Source organism: Parasteatoda tepidariorum, chromosome 11 (assembly GCF_982258835.1).
Source record: "Parasteatoda tepidariorum strain Cologne lab strain chromosome 11, Ptep-v5.0, whole genome shotgun sequence".
In the NCBI taxonomy this organism is placed as follows: Eukaryota; Metazoa; Arthropoda; class Arachnida; order Araneae; family Theridiidae; genus Parasteatoda; species Parasteatoda tepidariorum.
This window is the reverse complement of record NC_141765.1, coordinates 27,774,953-27,791,926: the sequence shown is the minus strand read 5'-3', so window position 1 is coordinate 27,791,926 and position 16,974 is coordinate 27,774,953. Positions and strand designations below refer to the sequence as shown.

Here is a 16,974-nt window from a genome sequence, read left to right as displayed (position 1 = left end):
AAACAAATAAAAAATTGTTTCAACTTTATTAGAAATGAACTATTTCCCTGTCAAAAAATGTTTTTGCGGTAACATTTTAGCTTTCACTTTCAAAAATAACGTCTCTTTCAAAAGCTCATTTTGAATCTCAGGGTAATAATATGGTATTTCGAATAACTTCAGACAATATTGTGTATCATAATATTTAATCATTTACAAACAGTACATTAAAACATTTACGGATTTACGAAATTGAAATAACTCGTCACTGTTCCGGTCGAAATGTTTGTCTTTATTTGCAAAAAATGAACTGTGGAAAAAAGGGAATTTCCGAAGAAAACAGTAACAAGAAAATCGTTGGGTTGAAATTTTCCAATCTAGCGGTGTTTAACAATCCGTTTTTTTAAGGTAAAGTCTGAAAGGTTAGGGAAATATATTGCATTCATTATAAAAAGCAAACGTCGACTTCCATATTTTTTTTCGCTTTCAAATTAATTAACGAACATTCCAATTTTGCTCCACTGCTCTTTTATCAATGATGCCTAGTCTCATAAATTCACTAAGAAGAGAAATAAAGAATAATATCTAGAATCTTCAAGTTGCAGCGATCATAAAATATCTTTTTCCTGTGGAAGTGAGTTTTTGCCATTAAATGCTGTCATCAGGCGGCCGAAGTTTTTTTTATTTATTTATAACGAACTTCCGTCATCACTAGAAACTAATTTTGTTAGTAACTCAATTCAGAAAAAATATTTTCTGAAGAATGAACATACTTATCAAGACAACACCAATAATATTCTTGATTTATAGGAAATGGAAACAGTGTTTCATGATTGCAGCTGTCAAAATGGCCCGCATCCTATCGTAATGGTCCAGACATCTACGAAAAACATAACGCTAATTCATATAAAGAGTTTCACAGGAAGCATTGCAGATCGTTCTTTAGCGGTAAGTAGATTTTATTTAAACTGTAGAACATTTTGCTTTATTTTTTGAACAAATTCTTTTGTCCAATATTTTTTTAACTTTAAAAAAATGACTAATTAGCCAATATATTAGTTTTGATTTAAGATTTATACATTGTTAAAAATTTTGATGTATCTCAATGCCTAAATAGGTGACAACTACTTTACGCCTAGGTGGTGTAGTAAAGCACCTTGCATAACTCATGGACTACAATGTTCTTGGACTTAGTCTAAAGAAACCGCTATTATTTTTGTTGTTTAATAACACTAAAATTTATAATTACAGTTAGATAAGATACGTGTAAGAGTCAGTAAAGCTATTTTTAAAATACAGTGTAAAGTAAGAATCATTAATTTAGAAGACATATAAAGACTAATTCCTGAAATAAATCTTTTCCGCTACCCTCTACTCAGATAACTATGAGGAATTAATATAATTCAGAATTTCGATAGCTCAGAGGATAGAGCGTTCGCCTCCCAATGAGATGACCCAAGTTCTAATCCCAGGGGTGACTGGTGGATACGAATTCTGTTCTCGGCTTGCACCAACCATGGTGCGGACGTAAAAATATCCTCAATGGTAGGCGGATCATGGTTTAGAATGCCATTCTCATCGGGCTAACCACAAGAAGCTCTCATGATTTATTTCAGCATGTAACGTTAATGTTACTTCCATCAAAAAGTTCATCATGAAGACTAGATCGTCCCAACGCTTGATCCAGGAGTTTCCTTGTCTTCTGGGTTGGGTTCAAAATTACAAGACAATTGAGTTGAACTTTGATATCGTAAACTCAGAATTTCTTCAACTCCGGCTATAAATTTAACTAAAATAAGCATGCAACACGTCTCCTCAACAAATTATCATTAAACTACACCGTTGCGTTCGATAACTCGATTTGACACGACAATCATAATCAACGCCAAATTTTTTGATCTCAACTGTATTTACCCTACTAAAAAAAAGAAAACTGTTATGTACGAAGATTTTCTGTGCAGTTTTGTTACAGAAACTTTATGTCAATGTGGTTATTTTGTAGCATATATAAATTCTTTACTGTAAGAGATTTTCTGAGATATTAGAGAATTTTTGTTTTGTGTTGCTCTTGTTCAAATTTTTATAATCCATATTTCTATAATCCATGTAATAATTTATGCATTCAACCAAAAAATAATCATTAGTCATTTTGATCAATAGTTTGCGAATTCATTGTTAAGCTTAAAAGTAATAGATAATAATTTTGTATAGGTTGCGCATGAACTTCATAATGTTGGGAAAGAATTTTAATGTGTATTTATTTTATTAATATTAGAATAAATATACATTTCAGTTTGACTCTCTTCAATAAACGTAAATAGATAGTTATTTTAAAATTTCCTATTATTATTTTTCATAAATTCGACAGAATGTTTGAGTAAGTTGATGTCATATTTTAAATTTGAGAAGAAAAACATTTTTCTCCCTCCAAAAAAGGAAAACACGTTTTCCTTATTCTGAAAGGAATCGAAGTCTTAAAAAAGAATAGAATATTAAAAAAATATATATATATAAAAAATTCGCATTATTTGGCACTTTGAAATAATAGTTTTTTTATTTCTTTAAATTTAGAATTGAAAAAAGCGAGACTTTTTCATTTATTATTTGGCACCTTCAAATAATGAAAATTGAGTTAGCGCCAAGAACTCGATGTCTTTTTTTACGAAAAAAATTAATATTACTTGCAAGCAAATGGTTTTAAGGATGTTCTAAAGCTCTCAGAATAATGCATTAACTCTAGAAAGCGTAGCGTCTTTATTTAGAGACGACTCTAAAACAACATCATAAACTCTTAGAAATACATTTTTTGACATGAATTTGGAATAAATTATTTTTAAATATTCCTAATTTCTCTTTTTAAACGAAGCATAAATAGCAGCATATCTCATGCATTTTGCTGATAATATAGTTTCATTTATTTTATTTTTATAAAATATACTGACATACGTTTTTTTCCCCAATATTAAGAAGAAATGTGTAAATTTGTTTAATTGCTGATTAATAAATTTGTTTTGCAAATATTTCAATAAAAACAATTGCACTAGTAATTGTTTTTGCAATTTTTCATAAATTTGTGTTGCGATAGTTATTAGGTCTTTTGCATTTTGTTTCGTAATTTTATAAATTTATTAAATTTTCAGCAAAACAAGTTTTAAGCAGGATTTATTTAAGTAAATTTCCAGTTTATTTCATTATAATTTAATTTTGATGTGCAAAATTTTGCATAAAATAGAAACTTGTCCATTTAAGCGTTAAATAAAGACATTTTAGAAATAAGAGGACCAAAGAAAAGAAAAAATGCTTATGACCATTTTTCGCGAAAATAACGATGACCCGTGGTCTTTATATGTTTACCCACAAAATGAAATGTAATGTATGAAGTTTTTTTTAATCCCATTTAAAATTCCATTTTCAGTTCTTATTTCTTCAATTTATATTTAACAATATTATTTTACAGCATTTCTGATTAACAGATATGCTTTTTGTAATATTTTGCTCTTATGTGTTTTGCTGTTAATTGTTTAAATAGAATTTCGAGCAAAAGAGCATTAGGTAATTTCTTCTTAAGAAACTGTAAAAAAAAAATTATATTAAAAGACATGATTTTTTTAGCATTAATAATAGGTGAATATTTACGTCAACTTTAAGAAATGAAGTATAATATTTTTTAAATATATAATTTAAAAAATATTTAATCTAATAGTAAAAAGTTAAGTTTAATAAAAAAAAATTCAAAAATTCTTTTGAAAACTATGAACATCTCATAAACACTGTAAAACACTTAGAATTTATCTTCGATGAATTTCCCTTTAATTTTTGTGAATTAAAATGGGTACATGCAATGCCGGAAATCCAGCCATATTTGAATGAGTCTATTATTTTCTAGAATTATTCTTCAACTCATAAAAATGAAATTTTATAATTTATATTTAAATATTTGAAACGTGAATGCCTTCCAGAAATGAATTCATAAAAGCTCTTGATGCAATCTTGTTATGCAATCAGAATTCTGATATTGTCTTATTATTTGAAGAATCAAATGATCACGTGCTAAAAAATAATAAAATAACAGTAATTTAATGGTGTCATTATCAGAAAGACCTTGGCCTTACTCTGAGTTTTCGTGATTTTGCTTCAACTTTAATTTCTTTTCAGTATTGCCACAATCGAGTATCCAGCTATGAAAATCAGGTCATTGAATCATGATTCGTGCGAGTACGTTACTTCTAAAATTTAAAGAAATTTAATATGAAACTTGAAGTTTGATTTTTTACGAAAACTTTTTTTAAAAAGACTTATAGTTAAACCTAGGATGAAAAATTATTAAATTATAATATTTATAAAAACCAAAAATAAAGCAAGTTTTCTGTGATTTTGAGCGAAAAAGAAAAGAACAAAATATTTGGTGTAATTTACATAAATCGTGCTGATAAATACTTGCTATACTAAGTAAATTGCTATACTAAATACTAAATAAATTTTTCGGATATTTTGTTCCGTTTATTTGAAGTTTATCTTAATGTATGTTGCAAGAATTTCTTTTAATATTTTTAACGAAATGGCTTTCTTTTTTTTTTTTTTAACAAAACGACTTTTCAACTACTTTTATTAAGAAATTTGTAATTAATTCTAGTAACATATTTTAAGCTAAACTTTAAATAAAATAAATATCTGGAAAATTAATTGTGATTATGTCAACTCCATTCTAATAAATTATACCTAGAATTATATTTTTTACTTTTTCGTACAAAACCGTAGAAGAATTGCTTTTCTTAAAATTTTTTAAATTATTTTATTTTGAAACTTTAAGCGTTACTCCAGCACTGTATTGTTAAGCTCATAAAAGTTTGAAAATAAAATTGAGAATTATTCATTGATTTTTATCATTTCCTCTCGAAAAATCTCGCCAAGAACTTAGTGCCTTTTTAAATAATATTTTAAATATTTGCTCGTTTTAAAACCCAGTCACTTCTTCACAATAAGATTGTTGTTGTTGACCTATGACACTAAAGCAAAGAGAAGGAGCTTTTTCTTGCTTTTCAGTGGCACCATTTATGACTGAGAATTCGACGTCTACCCCACACATACATCAAACCCCGTTTTATAGGAACCCATATATAGGATGTATCAATTCATATATCCATTCATTCATCCACAGATCGTAATTTTGACCTTAACCAGAGAACGATCAATCCCATTTAGTACCCCGAGATATATGATTTGTTATGGGAGTATGGAGGACTTTGTGACCCGACAGATGTAACGTGTACCAGTCACCATTTGCTACACGGAGAATTTTCGGCTGGCGGAGATCAAGCTCACGACCAATTGGACATGGGTTCAACGCCCTGCCAACCAGGCCATCTTGGCCCTACAAAGAAATTGTACATACCGTTAAAGATTTGAGCTTTACTTTGAGTTAAGGGCAATCAAATCAAAAACGAGTTTTTTTTAAAATTGCTTTGGAGAAAGAGTTTTGAAAGAAAACCCTTATGATATTAAATTTTCTAATGTTTTACGGATTAAACTATTAGGGGACAGATTTTCAAAATTGTGTTTTTATCCCTTTCCTATTTTGATAATAACGAGTTCAGGTTCAAATTCTCGTCGAATAAATTGCTTATTCAAACAAATCTTATTTTGTAATTTAGTTAAGAACACAGACACACTGTTAGTTGTTGACAAATATTTATCGAAAAAATATTTTTTTTGTTGAAAAATCCAGAGGTTCATCATAGTTTGCCAAAAAAGATACTTCTTTCTTTTATTTTTAAATTTTTTGATTATTATTTATAAGCTTTCCTGAATAATCACAAACTTTTACTTAAATTAAATCACGCCCCGAAATTTCAATCACATATCCAGTAGTCCTCAATTATTTCCTCAACTTAAAAATAGATTTAAACATCGATTTAAAATGTTACCAATATTTTAATGAAAACTTTGTAATTTTAACTCTTTTGATATAGTATAAAATGAAACTGTGTGCATAAGAAAAGAAAATGGAAATAATTTTTTAAAGGTATACATTTTAAATACTATACGAAATATTTGATTTTTTTTAAAGATAAAATATTTAAAAAAATGAATAAGTAATGAAAACATCGAAGTGTTTTTTATGATACCACTGAAAAAATCAGAATACAGATTAACAACTAAAATTTATAAAAAAATAAATAAATCTATTGAAATAATCAAAATTTCCTTTAAAAATTTCGCGGTTAAAGTGCGTAAACAAGCGGATATTCGTCATTGTAATTTTCCTAATTTTAAAGGCCTCATCTTAAATGTTATTAGTGTTAGTGTCTTAAATGTAATCAATAATTTATCTTCAAAAAATAATTAAACTGTTTAATTTTTTTAAAATTCTGAAAATTGTTGAAAAAATTCAAAATTTTAAATCCTTAGGCTTTTTTTATTTTAACAGATTTTCACAAATTTTTTTTTATTAGTGCTTACAATATTCATATTAACAATTTTGTACATTCATTTGTTGATATATCAATTAGAATATTTTTTATGGATTATTTTGTAAAAAAGTAGAAAAAAATGTTAAAAATTCCTGTTAGGTATATATAAACATGCTGTAAAAATTGTAATACCTCGTACAATGCTTATTCCATGCACAGTTTAAATAATTGTATTATACTTAAGATAAAAAAGTTTACTTTAAGGCTTTATCTTAAATAGAAAAAATTCCTTATGGATTTAATTAAGATTAAAACACAAAATTATCATCTATAATAAAAAGCACTTTAAAGTCTGTCTGCTGAGTAAGTTTCTGAATTAGGGCAATCTAAAATCGTTCATAACTTTATTAAAAATGTATATAGAGAGATGATTTTTTTTCAGTGCATTTGAAATAGTTTGAAGTTTTATTATAGGCAATAAATTTTTTTCGACATTTTGGTCATTTTGGGTACTGTGACCCCTTTATGTAAACATTTAAATGGATAAGAGTTTTTATTTAAGCAATTGCTATTAAAATACACTCTATAACAAAAAAATCGACGCACCAAGAAGAAGTTGTCCGATTGAAACGAAAATTGGTGGATAGGAAGACAATGCACAGAATAGTAAATGATTAAAATTTCAGAACAATTGAATAATTTATTGCAGAGTTACAGTAACAAGTTCAATAGGGTGTTGACCCGCCTCTAGCCTGGATACAAGCTGCCACACGGCGTGGCATAGACCGATAAAGCTCCCGGATGGTCTCTTGCGGTATTTCCTGCCAAATTCGATCCAATTGTCGAACGAGGTCATCAACATTCCGTGCCAGATGCAATCGCCTTCCCATCATATCCCAGACATGCTCGATGAGAGAGAGATCAGGTGATCTGGCAGGCCAAGGGAGAGTTTGACAAGCTTGCAGACAGTTCATGTGGTCTGGCATTGTCCTGCTGAAAAATCAGCCCAGGGCGCTGTAAAAGGAACGGTAGCAAAACAGGTCTTAGGATGTCGTCGACGTACCTCTGTGCAGTATGTGTACTTCTAATGACGACCAAAGGGGTCCGACTGTCAAAGGAAATGGCACCCCAGACCATAATGCCTTGTTGAGGACCGGTGTGGCGTGCAATAGTGAAGGCAGGATTTTCCCTCTGCCCTGTGCGTCTCCAAACACGTCTTAGATGATCGTCAGGACACAGTTGGAAGCGGGATTCGTCGCTAAAGACTATACGTCCCCAGTCGGCATCATTCCAGCTTGATCGAGCCAAAACATTCATGCATACGAAATTTCAAAGCAATCGGATGATTGCTTCTTGGTGCGTCGATTTTTTTTGTTATAGAGTGTATAATTAAAAATTATCTGTCACATCAAAATAAGAATATTTGACCTTTATTAATTATTTTCGAATCACTCAGCCTGTTATAAACAAATACAACTGTGAAGGAAATTATCTATAATTAATTGTCTTCACATCTCATTTCATGTGTTTATTCTCATGTGCTTTATTTAATTTAAGACTTTTGTTAAGGATAAAAATAATTGACAAGTGTTTATAAACAGGAAAATAATTTCTTATAGATAATGTAAAAAGTAAATTAGTTACTTTTCATGTGGATTAAATCTTCATGCTTAGATGTTTGATTTCCTGTTTTCATTTGTCCAGTAAATAAAAAACGACTGTACATTGCCAGTTTTGTGCTATATATGTATAAATCTAAACAACTTGAATAGGGCCCTGATAATGGGACATACTCTATTTTATGTTCTGTTGTGGTATTTTCTTCAGTGCCGAAATATCGAGGGAAACACTGAGAGGCCAAAGGAAATTACAAAGCAAACTACAAAGAGTTAGAAAAAACAGTTAAGTAAAAGGGTTAGAAATCAAATCAATAAATAGAGGTAAAATAAAAGGTACTTTGGAAAAGTGTGAAAACAGTAGATGTTGCAAAATATAGAACGATAAAAAGGTTTCCAACCATTTGGAAAAAGTGGTATACTTTAAAGGTTATGTGGTTAGTATAATTGTTAGAATTTTACAAAAAATTAGATAGTTAATGCTGCTTGATAGAAGAAATATCAAGAAAAAGGATTTGATTTCACCTTCTAAGATCATAAAGAAACATTCGATGAAGAACATTCATAAAGAAATATTAGAGGATGGTTTGACCCGTTGTAAGGGAGGTTTGACCAATGGGAATTAAAATGTTATTAAAACCTATACATAATTGCTAAAAATTGCAAAGAATTGTTAAAGAAAACAATTGTATTATACTGAATAATTATTTAGATGAAAAATAAAAAAACATTAAAATAGATAGTAAAAGTAAATAATGAGTAGACTGGCTTTTAGTACTTATATTAATCTAATTACATACCGAAATAAACTTTTTTTTAATCATTATCAATGATAAATTGTAAAGAAAAGATGTACTTGTATTTCATTTGAAAAAAAAAACAACACTTTTTGTGGACAGAAGAAACGTCAATGAAATAATAAAATTTAGAAGAAAGTTTTGACTATTGGAAACAGTCTATAACTGCTAAAACCTTAAATGTTAGTGGAAAAAATGAGTAAAAGAGGGACATAGAGATAATAATAGTTAACTACTACACTGTTAAAAAAACTCGGTAAATCTTTAGCCGGTATTTGGTGCAAAGTTCCTAATTATTCCAAAGTTTAGTTAAATGAAAGATCATTTTATTTAAGTAAATTGTGAAGTATGAGCGAGATATGACACCGTAAATTGTGAAGTATGATCGAAAAATACTTCCATGGTGGAACTGACTGCACCGAAATTTGGTAAACGACTAAAAACTTACGGTTACTGTAAACTGAACGATGTTTGTTTACGACGTCATGTTTTCTGTACTACTCGGTCTCGGTGTATCGGGACGACCTGTTCAAGTACCAACTCATTTTGGTAGGTAAATGTGTTATTTTCATTAATTAAAGTTCATCTCTTTAATGTTCCCTTTTTAAGTTTGGTTGGGGGAATAAAATTGCCAGAGGTATGTCATAAAATAACGTACTTAGGGTAAATAGTTTTGCTACGGTAAACAACAACAACCTCGCCTGCATTTGAGCGCTTTAAATATAACTAATAATGGTGCACCCTTCCTCTGCTTTTATAAAAGAAATGAAAATAGGTGTCTTGTTTTTCAAAAAAAACCCCACTTTTTTTGGTGCAGCTTTCTACTGTTATTTGGAGCTAGCGAAAATATCAAAATATGGTAAAATTGAGGTCCTTTTCATGTAGCCAACAAATGAATACCAATTTTTGGTGCAACGGAGATTGGAATTTTTAACAGTGTGGACGGAACATTCAAATTTTAATTCCAGTAAGTTCGAAGATATATTTTATAGTAAAGTAACTAAATGAGATGTCAATGCAATTTTTTTAGCCTTACTGATGCTAATGCAAAAAATTGCCAAATGTTACCCTTGTTGTTTTATTTTTAAAAACGCAGCATTTCAGAAATTATTATTGTTAGAAATTAAAATATTATCCAAAAATTTACAACTCATAATAAAATTTCACTACCCACCTTATAAGTTATACACACATTCCTTTACCAGATATTTTATAAGGTGTTAAATATATGCAGAAGTTATGTGAAAAAGACAATTGATGGCGAATTTCCGTTGGTCAAAAATAACCTATGCTTCCTAAAAATTGAATTAAAAATGATAGTCAAGTTTATATTTTAACTCAGTTCGCAACTAATTTTTAGATAAAACTAAAAAGAATTATACCAATTTACAACTGTCAGATCTATTCGAAATGCCTTTCTTATTTAATATTCATACGATTAATCCTGCAATATTGCGACTGTGGCATTATTAATGTTTCATTGTAGTGAGGAATAATTTAAGGTAAAGATATTTCCTTTTATTTATTAGATATTTTATGCTTATTTTACCCATTATTTAAAATGAGAAGGAAATAATAATGATTTTAATAAATGGGGAAAACTCTTCTGTTCTTTTAAAATGCTATCTCATAAACATCAATCTTGATATAGACGTATTTTAATGAGATCCCACAGAACTTACTGAATTTAAAGCTCTAAATTGGCTTGTGTCATTATATAAATTGAAAGAGAAACGACTCATTTAAGTAATAAGACAGATTAGTTTATCGGTTTTACTTATTCCTTTTTTATGCTATGAGATGACGGTGAAACTTTAAAGAATTAAAAAAGTGAATTTTTTAAAGTAGTTTCTAAAATATTTTTTTAATTGAAAAAAAAAAATTTAGAACAGCAAAAAAAAAAAATAATAAAAAAAAATTTAAAAAAAATTATAATAATTTTACACACTTCCTTTATTTTTTTACTTTTATTTTCTTTTTGTTCAATTAACTTTCAAAGTCTTTCAATCTATAAAGCTTAACATTTTTGGTTAAAAATAACTTTAGTCTCTTAATTTAAAGGATATGTCATTATAAGTATAAAAATCAAAGAACAAAACTAATTTTTTATTTAGTTATCTAATCATTAAATTAAAAACGAACTTAAATGTGTTAAAATATTTAAAATATGATTCTCTGCTAAATAATTTATTCAAGTCGCTCTTATTTTCTTAAAATTAAAACACAATGCAAATGCATACAGTTATTGAGATCTAGAGCAGGAATTTCAAGATAATATTAGAAACTCTATTTTTTTTATAGATAGACATTATAAAATCTGATATGTTAATTGTTATATAATCATCAAACTGTAAGTGATTGTAAAAGTATTTAATTTGACTCCAATCTATTTGTTTTTATCCAATCTTTGGAAAAAATTTCGAAATTTAAGACCAAACTACGTAAATTAATGATAAGAAGTATTTACAGCTCTTTCTCCAGGAGTTGGCACTTGGCTCCGCCTTCATCACGTGGTATGCGACGATACTATTTCGCTGAAGAAGGTTGCTGGAGAAGGTTGTGAACAATCCTGAAGAAGGTTGCTAATTGGCAATCGTATGGCAAAAATATTTATTTCTCAAACTTTATGTGCATTTTTTGAACATTAGGTATTTCATAAATTTGATGATATTTCTCTCTTTTGAGTGAATAGTTTGTCCTTTTTGAGACATTTTGTTGGGAAAACAGCAGTTTTTAAACTTAAAATATATTTAATTATATAGAGAAACGATAGGTATAACAGCAGATGCAAAAGCGATGTAAGTGACTGAAAAAGAATTCACTGTTTGTGTTTGGCCCGCATTATGGGTTGTCTCGATTTCAAGCGCGGAGATGTTTGTCTTCTTACTCCCGCGCTGAAATGAACTCTGCGTCCGAGGAGGTGGAGCCAAGTGCCAACTCCTGGTGAACAAACTATAGTAATGTCAAATTTTTGTTTTCATACTGTTAAAACTTTAAGTATTCCATACCAGGAATTTAAAGAAATATCGTTTTCCGACATCCCATTCATTAATTTCAAAATGGCTAATAATTTAAAATAAATTGTAGGATTTTGGAATGAATGAAATATGAAAGATAAAATGTTATAATAGTTGCAGTTTATTTCTTTCGCGCTAGAGCTTCATAAAGGACTATTGACGACGGTGGTCTTGGAAATATCCCTCATGATGGTCCGAAGACATGCCATCACAATTTTTGTTATGTTTGTAGAAGGATTAGATCTCCCTCTTTGGGAACCCGACGATCTGCAGACGAAGTTAAGCACTTAATGGAGAGCAGTTTAACGACGACCGATACCACACACCCGCAGTCCCTTCACAGTCTGATCAAAGTGGCCACCCTCCTGCTCATTGACCACTAAATATGGGGACTAATCGGAATTATATTCAAAATTTATCCAACTGCCTTTACGTTCTATAGTTTTTGATGGAAGGTTAATACTCCTGTCATCCGCTCAACTATATGAAGTTGATTCTATACTAAATATTTGTATGATATTTTCTTGTTTTCGTTAACGAATATGATTTTCAAAAATCTATGGTTTTCTATAGTTTTTGTACTAGTTTCTCTTCAGCCCGGCAGCTATAGCAATCCGTATTTTTTTTGGGTCCAGTCCCGCAGTGAACTGATCGTTAAGAAACGGTTCCCAGCAGATCAATGTAGTCAAGCATCACTGGCTGTGGTCAGTGTGCGGGTGGGTGACCACTTGGATCAGACTGCGTAGGAACCGGGGGTGTTCGGTATTGGCCCTTTAAACTGTTCTATCGTAAAGTGCTCGACTTCGCTTGCAGGTCGTTGGGCTGCCGAAGTGGGGTACCATCCCCTCTGCAGAGGATCAAAATTGTGATGGCATGTCTTCGGATCATCCTCAGGGATGTTTCCCAGACCGTCGCCATTAGCCCATTGTGCAGCTCTTGTGCGACGTAAATGAACAACAACTACTATTTGGAGTCCAGGAACAACGAATATTTATCAGACAAAAGTGTTTACAAGGAAAAATAGCATATACTTAGATGTTAATATTTTTCAAATTTAAATGTTTATTAAGGGGCCTCCCTGACCGAGTGGTCTGACCGATCGAACTTAACTATAATTATAAAGAAGCATTTATGCTTATAAGCTAGATTCCAATGCTTTTAATTCGAAGTAATAACAATATTTTGATAATTATAAACGTTTGTTCAGCAATTTTTCCAAACAGCAGAAAACTGGTACTAAACAAGTTTTCTAGTACTGATGAAATGTTTTTTTTTTTGGTTAATGGTGGGCACTTGGTTCTATTTCCCATTGGCCTCAGAAATGCCAGAATTGCTACTCTCTTCTCGTTACCCAGTGAGCACCTATGGTCAAGCCACGGTGGTGGAGCAGCGTCGCCCACGTCACACAACCACAAACCCGTTATAGGGCGGGTCACATTCACACAATCACACAGAAGAAAGGACATAGAACACAGAGAGAGAGAGAAAGAAACGTCCATGCCCTGAGCGGGAATCGAACCCGCAACCATCGACTCCGCAGTCAGGCAGACTAACTACTGGACCACCTGGTCGGCTTGATGAAAGTATAAGTCCCAATCAAAGATGTAAACGTTCATTAAATCAATAATTTAATCACTAAAGAACCCCATCAGTTACATTTGAATTGCGTACAATGCTTCAATCGATCAAATTAAATTTTATTTATTGTTATACCTTTAAATACAGACTTGCGTGTTCATTACAGATGCGGCTTGTATGCCCTTGTCAAGTTGTGAAGAGGATAAAGCACAAGTTTGAAATGAACAATCACAAAGATACGTCCAGGATTACGACAGACGGTATTCGAACCCGCTATCCTACGCTACAGAAAAAGCAGGAATGGTTGTGCCCATGTGGTATCACTTTTTTGTCAAACAATTTGACTCGTTGAGGTGATTGGTTCGAAAACCGACGTAACACTGGATGTATCTGTGTGCTGTCCTTCTATCATTTGTGATATCGTTTCTTCTATTTGACAGGAATTTGTAAACCGTTTTTTGTATTGAACACGCAGAATAGCATTAAGTGAATAAATAAATAAAGAGTGGGTATAGGTAGCAGGTTCGAATCCTGGGGTGACTCTTGATGTATCTCTGTACTGCTCCCCTCCACTTTTCTCTCTATTGTTTTATTTTGTATTGATCATTATTTATATTGAGCACTCAAGCCCCTCTATGTGTGTGAATTCTTTCTACTTCATCTTCGTCACACTAAAGATGTGCAATGAGCTATTGGCGGCGGTCTAGAAAACATACCGGAGGATGAATTGAAGACATGCCATCACAATTTTGACTCTCTGCAGAAGACATGGCTCCTCTGCTTTGGCAGCCCGATGACCAACACGCGAAATCGAGCACTTTATGCTATCACATATTAATGAGGACCGATACCGTGCACTCTCGGTCCCTCCACAGGCTAATCAATGTGATAACCCACCCGCTCACTGACCGCAACCAGTGATGCTTGTCTTCAGTGATCTACTGGAAATCGTGGGACATGCAAGTGAAGAAATAAATAAGAGTTGGTGTTGTCCAAAAAGCCGAGTCATTGGAACTGCTCCGAATAATCGACTTGTAAACAGCTGAAAAAAGTTATTTACTAATTGTGGTTTAAGCTGAAAAGTTCGGTATAGCAACATTGGTCCTACTTTCTAAACATCATCCAATCACTAATTTAAATGTTATTTTTTTAAAACCAGTGTTTATAGCTTTGCACTCGAACAGAATTTCCATGCGATTCTATTTTATGAAAAAAGCATACCTATGCTTGGAAGTGAAAAACAATAAAAAAGACATTTTTACGTCACCATTTCCAATAGAGCATGATATTGTGATTCAACAGTTCGCTATTTTGGTCACGTAAAATATATCTGTATCAAGGAAATAGAATTATATTTTTTGGGGATTGTATTTTTCTTCCTTTTAAAGAAAATGTTTCGAACAGTAAATTCCTATGATGTAAAACTGAAATTTTTAGAATTTGATGCCGAATATCCAAAGAATGTAAGCGTTAAAAAGGTGAGTGATTTTTCCTGATCAATTATTTATTTCTATCATTTAGACTATTGTTACAGATCGCGAATTCGAAACTATTAGATTATCTCACTTTAAAAAGCCTAACTGAATCAACGTCGTTTGCTTTCAAAATAGGTTATTTGAAATGTCAAATAAAATACTAATTAATTTAGTATTAAATGTTATTTGATGACTGTCAATATGATAATAGTAACTATTTGTTTTGTTTAAAATTATATGACAAGAAGAGATATGTTTACTAATTCTTCCACTAATATTTTAAGCCCAGTGTTTTTGTTTATATTAAATCTGATTGATAACAATATTTTAGTAAATATATTTAAACCATGGATTTTTAAAAGTACTTTCTTGACAACTGTTCAAGACTTTTCTGCCCATATTTGAATCTTTTAGAAGTTTCATTTAAGAAATATAAAAGTATTGAGAAATTAGCAATAAATTGTAATACGTAACTAACAGCTTATAGCTTAAAACTACATTAAATATGGATTCGTGTCTTTAAAATATGTACAATAGAACAATTTCATTCAAAATTATTGGTTTTATACTATCATATCCTTTATTGTTCATTATACTACCTAATCCTTTATTGTTTATTATGCTACCTTTATTGTTTATTATACTACCTGATCCTTTATTGTTACTGTTAACTATTTACAGTTAAGAAAACTGTGAAAATGTCAACTGGTAAGAAATAAAATTAAAAATATACGTGTAGCCACCAATCGAATATTACAGATTAATAATACTAACTAATCTTCAATTTTTAATTGAGGATTAGTTAGTATTATTAATCAATTATTACATAATAATTGAATAATAATACTATTAGTATAATATTTATTAAATTTTTAATTCTTTGAAATGCATGAAAAAGGAAATGAATAAAAAATATATATATTTTGAAAGTAAAAAATTTTAATTATATCTCTTAAAATATTCGAATATTATCTTATATCAAAATAGATTTCAACGAATATTGAAATAAGATTAAATATATGATTAAATAGGTAATTTTTTTTACATGAAGAATTTTGGTATTAGACACTTTAATATACTTATGGTCAACTTGACGCCTTTGGATAGTTTAAGAAAATTTTAAACTATAAATTCGAGATGTGATGCCTATGTTAAAACATCTAAAACCCTAATCAATGGGCAACATTATATATGTTACATGCACAAGCATATTTATTCAAGTATTTATTTCAAAATTTAATTTCGGCAAATAATCCGGCACTTTCCAAACAATATACCTAGTTGTACAAGTTTCCAGATTTCACTAATCAATCAGACATTTTTAAAACATTTTACAGACAAACTTTATTTTTAGACAAATTATAAAATATACCATTCATTACTCAATCATCTTGATTTGTTTCTGACAGTTTGCAATAAGCCTATATTAGTGAATACCTATTACAAATAGTTTCTTTAAAGTTTTATTACAATAAACCAAAACGAATTCAGTCTAAGTAATTCTTTGAATGTTTTCTAATTAGATTTATGGTATGTAATAAGAATATTTGGCAGATTTACAAACATTGAACATTTTTCTAGTTAGCTCGACGTATTGCAAAATGTCTGCAACATTTGCAAAGGGCCGGTTTTTACAATCAGCTTTCGACACTTATCTGCGAATGTAATGGTATCCAATAGCTTCCATCAGCATTTAGAAATTTATAAACAAAGTCCTAAGGCAACAAGCTGTGATTTATGGCTCGCCATAGCTTAGTTACACTTATCATAATCTATCTCTTTTATCACACATAGTCTTATGTGTTATTTTTGTCTAATTATATAATTGTACGGATTATGTATATACATATGATTAAAATTGAAAATTAAGAGAATTAATGAGTAATGATTGAACTGTCCAGCATGTTACCTTGCGCAAATGCAAGGCAACAAGCCAATTAGATCAGTTCTTAACTTCAATATGAACACATATTTGGAAATGTTTTCCTGGCTCTCTCTATTACGCTTGACGTTCGTATTTTGTAACCTGGAAACTCAATTATGTAGTTGCAGTATTGTATAAAATCTTATGTTGCTGTTGATGTATGCCATTAAGGCAGAGG

At 30.4% G+C, this 16,974-nt stretch overlaps 1 protein-coding gene across 2 annotated transcripts in view; it reads left to right on the top strand.

Annotated features, from left to right (window-relative positions):
* Window positions 1–16,974, top strand: part of LOC107447328 (choline/ethanolamine transporter flvcr2a) — a 126,759-nt gene that overhangs the window by 43,554 nt on the left and 66,231 nt on the right. Inside the window, exon 2 of one of the 2 annotated variants that reach the window (XM_043039068.3) lies at window positions 790–927. In XM_043039068.3, coding sequence (XP_042895002.1) covers window positions 790–927 — 138 coding nt within the window. Of the gene's footprint in view, window positions 1–789; window positions 928–14,338; window positions 14,876–16,974 lie in introns of those variants that run through there. The other variant, XM_043039069.3, reaches the window with a different exon arrangement.